Raw genomic sequence first — 17787 nt, 5'->3', positions numbered from 1 at the left:
TAGGGAACCACTCCAGACGCCCATTGTGTCATTATTCTTTAGCTGTTACATTGTGCAATCAACATTTACTTCATCTGGATATATTAAAGCAAAAAACGTGTCTTTTGCCCTCTAATATTGGTGGCAGATGTACCACTCAGCATCCCCGAAAGCAATCCCTGATTTGAGCTCAGGCAGCTGTTCGTCTTGCTGTTGAGATTGACATCATAGCTAGCTAGTAAGTTATCATTAGCTCCATGGGTTGGTTTAAAATGCCAATTCCAGCCGACCTTCGAGAATCCTGACAGACATATCTTAAATGTGTACTTCACTGCGACATACACTTGCCATGAAACGATATTCACCCATTCCAGATTCTATATGTATTTATATTCGATGCTCTAGATATTTATTCTATTGTTTACGTGTTTGTCACACTTCACTTTTTCAGATCTTTAAACAACATTGAGTCAAAAACAACCTTTGTGTTCAAAGGAGCGACTGTAAAAATGGTGGATTAACACATTTCGATTTCTTTAAATTATTGTTGGGGAATACCTGTGGTTGATAAATCGTCAGGATTGTGCCCATGTGCAGTCCAACCACGCTGAGATCCAAACGCAATGCGGTCTTGCTGATCGGATACCAAAACAAACAAGAACCCATCTCTGACTGGACAGACTTGGCAGCCAATGAAGCACATTGAATTCATCTTTTGGGTTAATTAGACTGGACACAATCAGGAACGATTACTTCCAGCGCTGTTGGATCTGCACTTCGCTTTAATCGTCCCTTTCCAGCACCTTGAAGACGGCCAAGAGGTTTAAAGAAGCAGCACAATATGTCGCGATCAAAAGATTGTTCCAGAAGAGACGAGAGAGACAGTTGTTGATATCGATCTGGAAAGAGTTACAAAGCCACTTCTAAGGCTGGAAATGTTGAAAACCACTATGAAACAGAAGAAACTGAAACACTTGTCTCACATCGACAGAATAAAAACACACACGTGGATGACCCTCAAGCCTTTTGGGATAATGTTGTGCGGGCTGATGAGTCGTGGGCCGTCGGGTGAAGCTAACGCAGCAGTCCTCTGAGAGAGCATGATACCAAACATTTAAACGTGGTGGTGGGAGCGAGATGATGCGGAGGACGCCCTGCTGCCTCAGGACCCAGGTGGCTCGCAGTAATTAACGGAAGCACTTCGTCTCTACCAGAACATTCTGAAGGAGGACGTCATGGGTCCCTGATCACAAGATGCAGCAAGACAAGCGATCCTAAGAAGAGCAAGTTCATCTCTGAATGGCCACAAAGAAATAAAGCTTTGGTTTTGAAGTGGCATCATCAAATTCCTTTTTATTCCTCTCATATATGGGGGAATTACACCACATAGGCGTTGGATACGATTTTCCTTTTTAATAAGTGGGATTGAAACGGGAAGCTGTATTTTCTATTTACTCTCAATTCAGTTTGGAGATCAGAAAGCATTAAGTGTGACAAATAGAAAAATAAAAGAAATCAGAAAGGGGTAAATACTTTTTTCATGGCACCGTATTATGTACTAATCATGAAAGTGGCTTTTCTAAAATGTAACCTCCAACTAAAGTAGTCTGGTAACAATGTGCTCATTGGATGCGGAAGTAACGCTGGCTTAGAGTCCAACTTTCCGTATAAATGTTAACGATTGCAGCCCACTGTAGAGCAGATTTTAAAAATCAGAGTTTAGAGGTTGTATTGGTCCGACCCATGTTTTAGAACCCATGTTTTTGACCCGATGTTCACCTTTGTGTTTCCTTTACTAAATTCACAGGACTGCCTGCTTTTTCTTTGGTCAACCCGCCATCGAGTGGCCAGTTTCAGCCACTGATTGATTGGCGTTGAGCAGTCAGTGAAGCATGTAGCAATGCTGGTGAATGACTCGCTGTTGTGGCGGAAAGTGTCCAAAAAAGTTTTACTCCGGCGGGAATTGTGCGATGTTGTTTAACAAAGGCCTAAATTATTTCACATGGAAGATAATTGTGTTTTTTTTTCTCGATTGTTCTTTTGCTTTAAATTCATAGTGGTTTGATCTGTTCAGAAAAGCATCATCTTACATGTGGATGCTTTGTATTGACATCTGCAATGTGGTTGTTGTTCATCTAGGGAAGCAAGAAACGGAGTCTCACTGCGCCGGTGACTGTGGACTCCAGCACCTCAGCGTCCGACTCCGAGTCGTCTGATTCGGTTGTTCTGGAGAACTGGATGATCCTGGGTAAAGGGAAGCAGGACGGAGACCAGTGCATCTTGCTCAACCTGGAGGGAGGGTCCGATAGCAACAAAGGTGCGTCTTCGCTCAGACTTCTGCGGTGCGCTTGCCCGCACACACGCAGCATCCCGCGTTCACGCCGTCTTCCCAGTCGCCCGCTTCCACAGTCCACCTTCAAGTGTGCGTGTGTGTGTTGAATGTGCGAATATTTGTGTTTTATAAAATATTCCGTTCTCTAATCGGCATGCGTGTGTGTACAGACACGCGCGCATGCCAGCAGTCGGAGCGTTAATGCCAAAAATAAACAAACGGAGAGACAAATAACGCAGTGAGGGGAGGTCGGGAGAGATGGGAGCAATCAAAACATGAATAAAATGTTCCCTCCAAATCTCTTCAGATCTACACATTATCTGAACCTGCAGCCTCAGCAACCTCTTCAGCCCCCCACCCCCTCCCTTCTCCCTCCTACCTAACTCTCCCATCTCGTTCTTTTATTCTATTTTCTCACTATTGTTCCCTCTCTCCCTCCCTCTTTCTGTGTCTCTCTCACCGTTCCTTCCTCATTTGAATTTGCCTGGGCTGATGTTTCTGCAAGAGTGCTCACTGCCTCCACTACACACAACTGGGCTAAAGGAGGGGGTTTGGAGCTAGTGGGAAGGCTTGAGGGTTTTGGCCTGGTTTTTGGGAGGAAAGGAGGATTTTAGGTCTGTCTCTGTTTCACTCCCTTTCTCTCTCGCGTCTGGCTTCTCTCTGTGATCTTTGGAGCTTGACCTCATGTCGGCGCATGGGGGGTCATGGGTGTGGAGAAGAGGGGTCTTGAAGTAGGAGGAATGGGGGAGGGTTTAAACCCCCCCCCCCAAAAAAAAGAAGGGGCGGGGGGGAATTGAAGGCAAAGAAATTTCAGGGACGAGCCTCAATAGTCTTGAGCTGCGAGATAATTTGATTCTACACAGTAATTTGTAACAGTGGGTTGAGAATATGTTTGGAAAAGCGAGCAAATATATTTCTCTATTGTCATGAATTTCATGAAAAGACCAAAAAAACAAACAAGGAATTGATCCTGATAGACTTTCTTCTTCTCTGCAGCAGAGCTCTACCGTTGTCTGGAAAGGTTTAAAACCACATCAATGAGCCACACTGGCTGACATCTTAATTAAATACAGTAAACATCAACACTATAGTTTGTTTTCAGTGAGTTCTGCTGCCGTAAACACTCGCTAGTGCACCAAATGTGTATTGATCCACAGCTTCTTTTTCTTTTAAAGTTTTGAGTAGGGAGGTCAGACTGCACTAAGAGACAACTTAAAACACATTGGTGATGATAATATAGAATATGCCAGCTCGGGTCTCTATGGAGGAGAACAGTAACTGTTCACCACAATATCAGAGGATAATATATTTTAAATGATCAAGTTGTTGATTAAAGGCGAAGTCCCGCCCCTTCTGGCCTACCACCATCGGACCATATTTTGGAACAATATATATGTTTGGTAGTCAACAGCGAGAGAGAAATCCTTTCTTCATCCTGAATGAATTAGTACATAGTTTTGCTCACCAAAGAATGTGCAAGACTGTAAAAGAAGCGTATTTAGAAAGACGACACACCCAAAAGTCTTAAAAAGTTACACTTTTACGTGGAGCGTAGCTCGGCTAACTAGCTACTTGTCTCGTCACTGATCGACAAACTGCAACTTTCTTGACTTGCAAAAGGATTTTTAAATATCAACAAACATCAAGTGTGTAATTTGTGGCACAATTTAAACGGGATGAAAAAAATAGTTGTCACTGAGATGTCGTGAGATGTATTTGTAAGCACTTTATATTTGTTTTTATGCAGGTGATATAATTTTATTACATCATGGTTATCACCCACACAGTGAAGGCCGGTCCGTAAAAATATTGTCTTATACAAAACCGGTCTGTGGCACAAAAAAGATTGTGGACCGCTGACTTAGTATACTCAAAACAGTGTGCAAACTAAATGTACATTTTAGTTTGCCATTGTAAAGTGTTTTTCATTTTTAATAAATGACAGAACTGCAAAACATGAAAACAAAGTATGAACGGTGGTGAGACAATAGGTAGATAAATATGCACTTGTTAATCTTTGCCAGAAATTGGTGGTCCATTAGTTGATTGACTAAGTTAATCGGCACCTGTTAAAAGATACTTTAATGTACATTTCAAGCATTTCCTGCTTCCAGCCTCTTTAATGTGATCTTTTATATCATCGTAAACTGAATGTCTTTGGACTTTTCACCGGTGATCGAGCAAAACAAGATCCCTGGGAGGATGAAGATGGACATCATTTACAATCAATTCCCTGAATCTATAGATGAAAATAATTGTTTGCAGCTCTATTGGCTTGGCAAAATCGCATTCCAAAAATAGTAGAGCACTTTGATTTAATGCGTACTTCATGCAAAAATAGCAAGAAAATAAAAAATAAGAAAATAAGTATGTAGTAGATGCTGTATACAATGAGTAGGTCATGCTATATTCAAATGACTTGCAGGTTTGATTATTCCTCTTGTTCAGTCTGCTGCTGGAGGTTAAATTATGCAACTTTTCTTCGTGTTTCACAATTTGTTTCACATGCTCTTTTTATTTCACCCAGAAATGCAGAGCAAAGGCCAATTGTAGGTTGAATTCTCATGACTACAATAACCACTGGATTCATAACCAAATAAAAAAGAAGAAGATTGATTTCTGTTTTGATACGCCACGTTATGTGTTGACTCCTGTAGCCCCGGAGCCTAGCTTGTTGTTGTTGTTGTTGTTTCCCCCACATTGGTGTTGGTGTGTGAGTAACAGGTTTGCACAGCAGTGACTAATAGTATTTGCACGCCTAAACCCCGTCTCAGCATCCCCATCAAATTACATTCACTACACTTAGCTTCCCCCTCTCGCCCCGCAGAAATTGAATCCTTTCTTTCTCTCCTTCTCGTTCCGTCCCGCTCCCGCGTGGTGTCACTTGTTCACATACTTTTACAATCATCTTCTTTTATTTTCTCACTCCATCATGTGTTTTATTTTGTTTTGTTTTTTAAAATCCAAAACACACGGACACACCGGTCCTCATCGTTCCGAACACAGCCGCAGTAGCTATCCGTCACCTGGCCGCACAGGGATCGCTGTCGGTAGGTGGGTCTGTGAGGACGCTGGATAAGGGGGAAAAGAGAAAAGATGGAGAGGGGAAAAAAAGGGGGGATGAGCGAGGGGCCATCCGGACGCCACGCAGTAGTAACCAGACGGAACAAGAAAGAGGGGAAGAAAAAAAAATCCAGCTCAGTGCCTCTCTCACCCGGAGAGGCGTGCGTGCACATGCACCGTGAATGAATCCGGCGTGTAGGCGGGGTGTGCTGGAACTAAACTTGAATCGTAAGTGGTTAAACTTTACTCGGTGGTCACCCTTTTTTTTCTCTCTGTTGCTCCCCCCAGTTCTTTCTTTTTTTCTGTTTCCTTGGTCTTGGTCATTGCACACAAAACTTTGTTTGAGGATTAGAGAGTCGGTTTCTGGCTCGCTATCGGGTGGTCACATCAGAGTGAGTGTGTGTGTGTGCATCACTAAAAGTCTTTGTGAATTAGAGAGAGAGATTTGTGTTTGTACCCAAAGGTTAACTCTCGCTATCTCCCAGAGGAGGAAGGTAAGCTCTCCCTCTCCTGAAGCATCGTTTGCTCTTCGCTGTTTTGTTCCTTCCAGTTTTGTCATACTGCTCAGATTACCTCGACACAACAAGAATGTTTTCATTGTTTAACATTTGAGTGTTAAAAGCAGTAGCATGATTCTTCTGATGTGTGTAAATGAGTGATGCTGCTTTGGGCCTGAATCTTCTTCCGGCAGTCTGAGCCCCCAGGCGGGCTTTTGTACATTTTATAGTGCGTCATCTTTATCTTTCATAGATTTATTTTTGAAATTTATTTTTAGATATTACAGGTGAATATGGAGAGGAATAGAAGCCATAGGAGGGAAAGAGAGGTGGTTGAGGGGAAGACGAACAGCTAACGCAGAGTCACAGGTCGGATTTTAAACTGGGCCTCTGCGGTAAAGACTCGGCTGTCGTATGTGTGGCGCCGGTTCTACCAGGTGACCTACCTGGTATCACCCTAACTCACACGCTGGCCTAGTGTAAGCGTGACATCTGTATTTAGTTGGCTTTCTCTGTGTGGTTTGCGGCTGTGGGCATCGGGGATTGTAAAATGAGATTACAATGGCATGTTGGGTACCACACTAGTTGTGTGTGTGTGTTTGTGGGTGGGCAGCGCTGTAGAAGGGAGGCATGGATAGGATCAGCTCTTATCTTGGCTGCCCAGTGCCACACGAGGTGTAACGCCACACCCACACAGTGTATTTGAACAGACACACACGCACACCATGAAATTGCTGTGCCATAGTTTGACTTGTATTATCCAGTTTTTACAGAGGATATGCAAATCGGATGAGACTGCTGTGCGGGCCTGATATTAGCGAGTTGCAAAGTAAATCGTGGGAAATGTATTTCGAAAGCATCGATGCTTTGAAGAAAATAGAACAAATTGATTGAAGAATCATTCGATTCTGCCGGTTGCTGAAACATAATGACAACTGCAATTTGCGACTTCTTTGTAACATGAAAAGATCCCTTCAGTCAGCGGTCACGTGCGGCGGTGGTTCCCCGTGCGAGGAGTGCCTCTCCGGCGTCGACGCCTCCCATTTGTCAAAATAAATGTCCAGCTTTGGCCACGACGCTACAGTTCTTACGTTGAACAGATGTCTGCTTGGTGTACTCGTCGGCGTGCGCGGTGCAACCGCTTTGTGTTTCACAATGATGTGCTTTGTACACCGTGGCTCTCGGACCGTTTCCCCCTGAACCCACCGTCATTCATCTCAAGAACTGTTCCACCGAACGTGTGCACAACCGCGAAAGAAGTTTCAGATCCACCGTCGGATCAATTCTGTCATTGGTTTAATCCCCGCTCTGCCATTTGACACTTGGTCTTTTCCCATAGTTCTCCTTTCAAATTAATTGTTGTCAACGAGTAGGAAAACGGCAGTAAGGAGGTAGTAGACATTGTTTAGATTGAAATCTGAAAGAATGTGAAGCAGCACTTGAGCGTGCAGCCAAAGCTTTCAGCGTGGACACGCGGACACACGGAGAGCTCAGAGTCAAACAGAGGGGGCGAGAGGGAGAAGAAGAGGGAGGAAGAAATGAGACCGGGTAAGCTAAAGTGGATGAGACGGGCCTTGAAAATGATCGGCCACGGTGTTGCCGTCAGTCGGGGTCAGGTTCGTCTCCGGGGCTGAGATCTCAGAGCGGGCCTAACGCGGCCGGATCTCTGTCGCGTGCAGGTCCTCACAGTCCGAGCCTCCTCACACAACCCCCTTCAACCCGCCGGGGCTCCGTTACCAGAAGAAGAAGAAGAAGAAAAAAAACCTGCAGATGTGATTTAAAGACCAACGCAACGAGCCACTTTATCTTGCGAGCCGTTCACATTCGGTCTTTTTTTAAAGCTTGAAGTTGATGCCGTTTGAGTTTTCCCAGGCTGAAATGAATTTGTGATGGATTGCTATTGGATTTAGCTCAATGGTTCTGATCAAATGTGAAATTGAAGAATGAAAAATAGTGTGTTTTTCATAATTTTAATAATTACAACTTTAACCTTTCTCTTTTTACCGTGAGTTTTAAAAAAACTCTCTCTCTATATATATAAATATATACATATACCACATGTATCTGCATCTGGATAAGACGAGCCATCCATTCCTGTCGGAAAGTGGCCTTTGTTCAAATAATCTATGAAAATGTCTCTTCTTTTCTTTCTTGGAACCTTAAGAAACCCACCCACACACAGCTTTGACTGCAGGTGCTCATTTGTATAAAGTTTTGTTTTTTTTTTGATTCAAATAATATCATCTAGTCGAATCGAAACTTACTCTCTCTCTTAACACACACACACACACACACACACACACACACACACACACACACACACACACACACAGGCATCTGGAAATATATTAAATTCGGAAAAAAGTAATTTTTTTGACGATGATGATCACATTCTGCGTCATGGATATGTCAGAGCATTGAGTGCAAAATGCGTGCGTGTTTGAGAGAAAGCGCCGGTGTTTGGCGCCGGTTATTGGGCTCACCACGCCTGAGGTGAGCCCAATAACCGTGCCCTGGACCACTGGAACCAGGTTTCACCGTCTTTAGTTCCGAATAGAGAAAGAATGAAAGAGTTCTCGGCACTGTGCGTTTTCTGATCCGCGGGTTTTCGATTTTTGTGAGGTTGAACATCACGTTCGCTGCAGAATGTGTCGGAACGAACGTGATGCGTTTCATTTATTTTTGAGCTAAAGAAAAATACACACACACACAAAACCCCACGTTTTCAATCACCGTAGCCTGAAGGAAGGGGTAATAAACTGGAGACCAGAGGGTCCCTACTGTAGTTTAATGTGTGTTTGGAGCAGCAGGGGATCCCTGTCTTCCTTTATTTAACCAGCATATCCCAGAGAGAGCAGGGATGTCTTTTCTAAGGAGACATGCAGCCCCAAAGCTACAGGATAAGAGATCAAGACAAAGACACACACACAATTAAATACAAACTTTTCAGCCTACACGCCTTTAAAGCCCTTACTTTATGTTCTGGTGGGCAGCGTGGTCATATCGCCAAGTGCTTTCCCGTTTGGCCTAATTTACTGGTCCATCTTTTTCCCGTCCCTTGTGCATTTTCACCACCCGACCCGGGGAGAAGGAAAAGAAATGTCAATTACAATTACCAATAATAATCATTATAATTAAGCAATCACTTAATCACCTCCGTCTCCCCCCCCCCACAAATTATTGTGGGGGGGGGGGGAGACAACAACGGACGGATGGAGTCGGGTCCCACGGGATTGTATTAATTTCTGTTCTTTTATTTAGCCGTAGAACTTTCTTCTTATTGTGTCTCTCCTTTTTTTGTTCTTTTGGGGCTGGGAGGGGTCGCTAAGAGGGCTTTATTAACTGGTAGCCTAGGGCAGGGGTCCCTAGGTTGGAACCGGACCGCGGAAAAAAAGTGAATAAATAAAGTTGTAATTTTTTTTTTTTTTATCAGTCGGAAAAATATTTTATTTTGAAAAAGGACCGGATCCACCCGTGTGTACGTCTGAGCTGCGTTCAGGAGTCTTAAAGTTCGGGTTTAGCAGGCGAGTCTCACGCGCCGAACCCTCTGCTGGCGGCACATTTCAGTGACAAATAATCTTCAAACAGATTCAACCTGCTCAATGAATTCTGTCACTTCAGGGAAATGACAACTGTTTTCAAGTTGGCCGATAAAGTCGCTGCTGTGTGGGCGAGTGAACAGCGGAACATTCTACATGTTTCAGACGTTGACCGGGTGGAAGAGGCTTTTAAAAGAGTTTGAGCGGTACTCCAACCGCAAAAGACCCGACTGCAACAGAATAGACCTGCAACCCATTTGTAAACAAACCCACCCGGTGAATCGAGCCCGTCCGAGCTAGAAAAAAATGTGTTGGAGATGCAAATGACGGTGGTCTTAAGGGACATTTCACACAACAACTCTGCCTGTTCTAATGACAGCGACCAGAACTCGGTTAGGAGCAGCGGACCAAACACACGTCTGTGTCGCCGTCTCCATTCGCGGCTCGTTGCAGGTAAACAAGCGCACGGCTCACACTAATTCGGCGTAATGATGAGTTGTAGTTTTGGCACTTTATGCCCTTCGTATAATTGTATGACGTCATATGTATTACGTCATTTATATTGCCGGTCCGTGAAAATTATTTCTGATACGGAACCGGTCCGTGGCTCAAAAAAGGTTGGGGACCACTGGCCTAGGGTGTTGATATTTTTTTACGGGGGGAGGGTTTATAGGGATATGTATTAATATTAATACCCTTTTTTGGAGGGGGGGGTGAGGAGGAAAGTGAGGGGGCAGATAAGGCGGTGGTGCAGCGGCAGTCACGGACCCACAAAATCTCCATGCACCCGTACCGTGAGCACCAGCGCTGCAGCCGAGCTGTTTCTGGGAACCACAAGTTCAGTTTAACAGTCAACAGGATCAGAGGAAAAACACATATTCAGGGTTAGCACACTCACTCCGGTATGCAAAAGGAGATTCCTAATAATAGCTGTGTGTGTGCGTGCGTGCATGCGTGCGTGCGTGTGTTGGCGTGTAGGCTGGCAGTGTGCACCACTGGGAGCCTCTGGAGAGGGAACTGCTATGGCACATGGTGTGTGTGTGTGTGTGTGCCACTCTAAGGCTTCTCCCCACGTCTCTTAATTAAGGAACTCGTCAGCCAGAGACCAGCTGGGCCTGGTCTGGCCTCGCTGGCACTTGCCATATTTCAGTCAATCTCGCCCCTTCCCTTGCTGGTCCTCCTCTCTTTCTACCTCTCACTCACTTTAACCCCCACCTCCCCCTCGTCTTCATCTCTCTTTGTTTCTCTTCTGTCGCCCCCCACCGCACTGATTTTTTTAAAATTCAGCCACGTATCATTCTATTGACGCCGGCACTTCGCGATGCGTTCGCTTAACTGCTTGACCTTTCCATCACACCTGCCTTCAATAAAACACTAATTAGGAGTCCCATTAGGGTCGGCGAGCTTGCCAGTTAATAGGCCTCTTAAACACCCAGGATGTAGGCATTCGCTGGAACACGCTAACGACTGGCAAATGCCAACTCTTTACAGATGACAGGGTTTCTTTTCTGATGGCTGGATAAAAGGCTCATATCTTGAAAAGGTAGTTTATCTTTAATAAAATAAATCAAATCTTTCGCTAGATGAATCGGTCTCAATCAGGATCGTCTTTTACCCGTTCTTTTCTGAGCTAAAAATGCAAAAAAACCACATCAGACGTCCGGATGGTTGTGGCTTGCAGTGTGCCGCCACGCTCGCTCTCTTAGCCACGACGCGCATTTGCGTGTCCAGATGTAGCATGCACCTGCCCCAATTTCATATTTCAGACCAAAAAAAAGGACGTTGGTAAATGTAATGCTGAGATTCTGGCGGGTGAGAGGCCGATAAAGCCGGCGGTCGGCGTTTTGAGAGAAAATTAATTATTGAGGATAAAATCAGAGCAGAGGAGATAGTTACCAACTCGTTTGGGGAATTTAGTCATTGATATTTTTACCGCAGGCTTCCAGGCAACAAGCGAGGGTTTATCACGCCGTTAACGCCAGCTTTGCTCTGTGTGTCTGAGGGGAGCAAGTGCAAACCTTTTTGAAAGTTTTTTTTTCAGGGATTCTCAAAATAGAAATGCTTTTGGTTTGTATGCGGCCTTCACAGACTGATTTAGCTTATGTGACTCAGGCTCTACTGCAGCTCCTGGTCTTCCTCGTATGCTTTCACACCTTTTGGTGTGAATGTATACATTAGACACTTCATTTACATATTTGTTTTTCAAACATCTTTCTTGTTATGTTGAAAAAAAAAAAAATTTGACCAGAATTGCAGCGTAAGGAACAACCTTGTAATTTAATGTAATCTCAACTGGTTTAAATCCCACCGTTTGATCAAAGGTGGGTATCTAAGTTTTTCTGAGTATGGATTTAAAATGTATAGTCAGCAACAGCAAGTCAAATATATTATCAGAGCAAGATTCTGGAAACACTTGCGGATTTAAACTTCTATGAGCAGAGGATCTTGTTTGATCTCATTGCATGGTGGCGTTTGTCTTTCGCCCAAGTCATTTGTTCTATGACACGATTGTTTAACAGAAAAATCCTAAAGCTAAGAAGGGGGATATCCCACATTCGAGGAACAAGGAAAAACTGTCTCAAGGTACAGGAACAATGTGAACGGCACTGAATGGTTTTAAAACACGCAGCATTTTAGAATTAATTTGTATTTAATGGTTAGCGTAACGTACCACCAATATACCAGCTTAAGATGTGTGCCTGAATTTTCTTCTTCTCTGGTTTTTTATCTAAATTCATACCTGTCACTTCAGTAGCAACGACAGCAGAGAGGAGCTAACTGGGTGAATTAGGGTTTATGTTGATTAATCAACACTGCTATCTTTTACAAGGAAAAAAGAAGAGGGGATGGGGGAGAGAAAGCAAGAAAAAGAAGAAAGACGTGGGGAGGTTGAGGGAAAATGGAGGATGTTTGCAAGTCGACGAGTATGACCGACTCCTTCAACCAAATCTCTGGATATTTATTCAGCATTACTCACTAATCAAAAAAAGAAAGTCCTCCTCCCTTTTTTCTCCCCTCTGTTTGTGTGCGTGTGCGCGCAGCGAGGGCGATACTGTAGGATGCGATAAAACGAGAACTTGTTCAGACGTATTGACAGGCCTCTCGCCTCTTTTCCTCTTACTCGCAGACAACAAGCACACTCCCAGAGCATCTCTCCATCCCTCCTCCCTCGCCATCCAACCTCTTTCACAGGCCCCCGTGAAAGCGGCGCACAGTCGAGCTTCCAGCGGCATTAGCGGGGAGGTATTAGGCATAAACTCTAAGGTATATTAAAGCAACGGCCCTGTTGTTCATATAAACACGGCAATTCAATTTAGCCCGCCCCCACGGGGAATGGGATTTCAGCAGCTACCGAGAGCAGCGGGAGGGTAGCGGAGGGGGGAGGGAGAGAGAGAGAGAGAGAGAGAGTGCTAGCAAGCGGTGGATGAGGTAAGGAAAGAGGAGGTGGGATGAAGGAGCGTAAAAATGAAGTGGGAGTAAAAGAAAGGGTGGTGAAGAGAAAACGGAGAAAGAGGTTGGGCAAAGATGCAGGAGATTGGCTCGTTATTTGTTATTGTTGTTGCATTAAACTGCAGTGACTCAAGAGGCGGCGTGTTTCTCCGTGTGCACGTGCATGTGTGTTGATATAAGCACACACACATGCGCACGTGCGTACACACATGGGGGCAGGCAGAGTGTGTGTTGCACCGCTTCCACGCTTGGACAGAGCGTTCTGTGGGAAACCCTAGAGTTATATTATTCAATCCAAATTCAAATGGGCTTGTCAGGAGAGCTCCCGTTTTTATTACCTGTCAGAAAGAAGAAGAAAAAAAACTTGGGGGAGCAAATTAAATGACAGTAAATAAGACCCCCTATCTCTCTCTCTCCCTCTCTCTCTTACCCATTCTGCCACTCCTCCTTGTGCCGTTTGGTGGAAACACACAAAGATTTTGACAGCATGTTGTTCAGCTCTATCTGTGGTTTACCTTCACCAGGTTTCATCTGTCAATCAGGACGCACGCAGGACCTAATTATTTACTTCATCACTGAATACAACTGGGCCGAGAGCCGGAGTTTGATATTAAAGGGGAAGTCTGTCAGACATTTATTTAAATGGGTTTTGATGCACCTTTGACAGCTACTGGTAATCATGGGGAATTGAGGGAAAGAAATCCAAGGACCTACAGAGGGTTTCTAAAGGATGAGTCTCTGCATGTGAAGAACACACAAACACAAACAAACACACTTACACACACACACACACACACACACACACACACACACACACACACACACACACACACACACACACACACACACACACCGAGCACCCGGAACAGCCTCCTCCCATCTTGCCCCTTTCAGCCAGGCATAACCTCTGCCATCTGTCCACCCCCCCTCCTCCTTCCTTTTCACCCTCCTCCTTTGCTTTTCCTCTTCTTCCTCACACCCCCAACTTCACTCTCCGTTGGCATTCAGAGAGGTTTGGAGAATTTGGCGGTTTCCTATACATAGTATATGGTGACCCCATCACATGTCTTCAGAGGTCTTACTGAATACTTTAGTAGGAACATCTCAGGGGAGTATTGGGTTTGAAACATCTGACTAACGTTGTTTTTATTATTTCTTTCATTTTAGCTTTGTAACATTTACACAAACACCGCCTATTGAATCGATGATGCTGCCGCTTCCTGCTACTGTCTTAATGTAGGACCTTTTATGCTGTATTGATTACGCTGCCAAGGGTTGATTTTTGCTCTTTCTCAACTTGATGATTAAAATAGTTTGGTTATTTAATCTGTATGCCAGATAACAGGCAATTTGATGACTTTCAGATTTCAAATAAAACCCGACCCGAGTTCACCACGACGGCACATTATATTTTTTTAAATATCAATAATTTCCTCTGTAGATTTATTAATAATAAGAAGTGTACTGTTTAGTTTCAGCATGAACATTGTTTTGTTCCCGTTCTCCCACCAAGCTTCAACTTTGTCGGTGCAAAGGGACAGCTGGATGCTTTTATGAACTGTGTTTGAGCGACGCGATAAAAGAAGCATATAAGGAGCTCCTCCTCTAATCCTCCATTGTTCTTTGTCTGTCCCCTTGTCCCACAGAGGCACTGCTCTAATTAAAGACTAATAATTGTATTGTTTTAGAAAGCCTACAGAGACAGAGATTCGGCTCTTCAATCATTCTCTCCCTCCCACATACTCTGCCCATCGAGGGCTATCTCTCTGGATGAAGTCTATAACCCACTGTGACTGGCTGTCTCGGGTGTGTGCGCATTCCTGTGTGTGCTTGCATTTGTGTCTGTGCTGCGCGACATACAGTAGGAGGAGGGAGGAAAAAGCCAAATCTAAATTAAAACTTTAAAGCACCATTATTTAATTACCCCAAAGGCTGTGGATTTGACTGATTGAAGTGTGTGTGGGTGTGTGTGTGTTGAGTTTGCTCATGCAACTGTGTGCTGCTGTCCAGGATTATTTCAGTTTTTCAATTTGCACTTTCTCGTGTGTGTGTGTGTTTGTACTTGCATGTGGCCACAGTGTAACCCCTTATTGGTTGCCCCCTACCGTAGCCCCCCTTTCACCTCTACCCTCCACACACACACACACACACACACACACACACACACACACACACACACTGCATGTGCATGCTGAAGCGCCGGCAGATAAAAAGACATTATGGTAAATTCCACTTAATGACACATTTTTAATTTGGGGAACAGGGCCTGGTGAATGGAGCTTAATTACCGGGGCCAAAGATCCCTCGGAAAAATAACCCCCTCGACATGCCCAACCTGCCCGATAATGGAGCGCTCCAGAAAATGCCTCAGATTAAACCAATGCCGTTTATCTACCCCCCACTACCACCCCTTTTCTCCCGCTGTATAATAACACAAATAACAATCATGAAAATTCTATCTGCCTCCCAGCCCCCCATAACCCCACTTCCCCTCCCGCCCGCCCTCTGCCTGGCTCACTCCCGTAGGAGGAAATTCATCAAAATGAAATTGAGGTTGCAACTCACTGGTTTTATTAAAATATATTTGCCCCTCACAGACGCTATGTGCTGGTGTGTTTCGCCCCGCAGAAAACAAAAGGGGCACCCTGAATAATTTGGCCAGCTTTATCATTGTTAGTTGATGCGCTTGCGTTCGTGACTTCAGCTTAACAACACAAACACTTGTTGACTAGTTCGCTGGCCTGCCGTCATGCCACGGATTCTGACTTTTAGTATTGAAGGAAATAAATGTTTGAACCGACGACTGTGTGAACTCTACTGTTCCAAAAGACAGAGGGAAGAGGGTTCTGTTTTAAATTGTGGTTGCATCCATCCCATCAGTTCCATTGTTTGAACTACAGAATGTCAGAAAATTGTTCACTGTCCTGTGAGGTGGCGCCAAACCGCCTGAGCACATTTAAACGTAATTTAAATGAATTAATTTGATTCAGCCTCTTCTTGAAACATAGCTGCATGACCGGTGAGACCACAGAACTAACTCACGAGTCAGAACGGTGTCTTTCAATAAGAGCCACTCTGATTATCAACAGATCCGCGGAGATAAATTTTGCATTCATAATAGAAAAGCTAACGGATATTAAAACGACACAATGACTACCTGTGAAACGCGGACATGCTCCGGCTCGGTTTTGTATAACTTCAACATGGATCTGCCACACACACACACACACACACACACTTACACACTTTTTTGGCCTCCTCTGGTCCCTGTTGTTGTGTACCCTGATTGGACCATGTGGTTGCCATGCGGTTGCCAGGCCGCGCCCCTGCTGTGTGGTAATTGGTGTCTGTGGTATTGCCGCGTGGCGACAGTGCTTTGACTGACGGGTTTGGCCACCTGCCCTGCCCCTGGCTGCCAACATGGTGCGGACGGGGGCGAGAAGGAAAGGAGGAGGTGGCACGAGCTGGTGGGGGGGGGGGGGGGTGGCGAACACTCTGCTTGTCATGCGGGGGATGGATAATCAAAGACGTGCTGCGATGAAATATGTAATGGCCAAACACGAGGCGCCAGGGGACCAGAGTGATGGCATCTGCTTGTGTTTTGGTGTTTTCGCTGAATGGCAGCAAAAGTACTGGTCACCAAACATCCTTGTGTGAGCTCGTCCCTTGACTTATGTCAAGGTTGTGTTTAGGGCTGCAACTAACGATTATTTTGATAATCGATTAATCGGTTCATTATTTTATCGATTAATCGGATAAAAAAACAAAAAAACTTAAATTTTCAACCATTTATTCAAAACAGGGTCCGTACGGTCATGGAAAACCTGGAAAAGTCATGGAATTTTTAAATGGCTATTAGCAGGCTTAGAAAAGTAATTGAAAAAAATAAAATCCCAAAATATTTGGAAAAGTAATGCAAATTTGTTTTATTCAAATGTTAATTTACACGGTATATATACGGTATGCTTTGGAATTCTCATTGTTAGTTTAAATACTACATCTTCTCACTTTGTCACGTATAGACAGAGTTTTCACAAAATGTTTAATCATGGAAACTTGGTTTAAAGTCATGGAAAGGTCCTGGAGACCCACTGGTCAGCATGTGGATGAACCGTCACAAACAGACTAACAGCTCTCCTGTCCTGAGCAGTGGTCCCCATGTGGTCCGGCCCCCTGAACAATATCAGAGACGCGTTACGATTTATTATTTTTTTCACCTGGCCCGCTGCCGTTGAGATTACAGTGAGACGCGGAAAAAATGTGAAATGGTGCTCTTCACAATAAAACATCTTTGATGAGACATGTCGAGTCTCGGCCAATCAGCGTTCAGATGTCGACAGCGTTTGGGAAGTTAGGTTAGCTTGAATGTTAGTCCGCTACATCTGCTGCTGTCACGCTGCACGGTGTAGCGATACTAACAAAGTACCCGTACGTTAAAAACGATGTGATTTAGCATATTTTTAGTATCGATACTTCATTAAAAGAGCGATAAGAGCTCACGTGCTGCTCCTCTCCGTTAAATGTTGTCTGCACGCGCAGCGCACACAGCGAGTGGCGTCGTGGCTTATCTCCGTTGCCTTTCTCCGTGGAAAAATATTTTCCGCTATCCGCCACGGAATAAATAACCACGTTTTCTACGTTATACTCTTGTGGAAATGCCACACACGTCGTGACATGTAGCGCCCTGGTGTCTGGGTTCATAACGTCACCCGTAGGCGCACTTAGCTCCGTGAATGTCTCCGACTATGTGAATGACTTCCGCATCCAGCGCCACGTGAGCAGCAGCAGCCAATTAGATTTATCAACAGAGGAGCAGCTCAGCGCTGATTGGCTCTCACAACGCAGCGTTCCGTCTCTCACTCCGCTCTGGTTTCCCCTGCGCCGCTCTGCGCTCAACTCAACTTTGTTTATACTCCGTGACTTATTG

The 17787-nt window shown here is 44.6% G+C and overlaps 1 protein-coding gene across 1 annotated transcript in view; it reads left to right on the top strand.

Annotated features, from left to right (window-relative positions):
- zcchc7 (zinc finger, CCHC domain containing 7) overlaps positions 1-17787 on the top strand; it is a 46633-nt gene that overhangs the window by 3414 nt on the left and 25432 nt on the right. The window contains exon 3 of the mRNA XM_056409922.1: positions 2119-2296. Coding sequence (XP_056265897.1) covers positions 2119-2296 — 178 coding nt within the window. The remainder of the gene's footprint in view (positions 1-2118; positions 2297-17787) is intronic.

This window comes from Pseudoliparis swirei, chromosome 24 (assembly GCF_029220125.1).
Source record: "Pseudoliparis swirei isolate HS2019 ecotype Mariana Trench chromosome 24, NWPU_hadal_v1, whole genome shotgun sequence".
NCBI classification, from domain to species: Eukaryota; Metazoa; Chordata; class Actinopteri; order Perciformes; family Liparidae; genus Pseudoliparis; species Pseudoliparis swirei.
The sequence above is the reverse complement of the archived record's forward strand: the minus strand, read 5'-3'. Positions and strand labels throughout refer to the sequence as shown.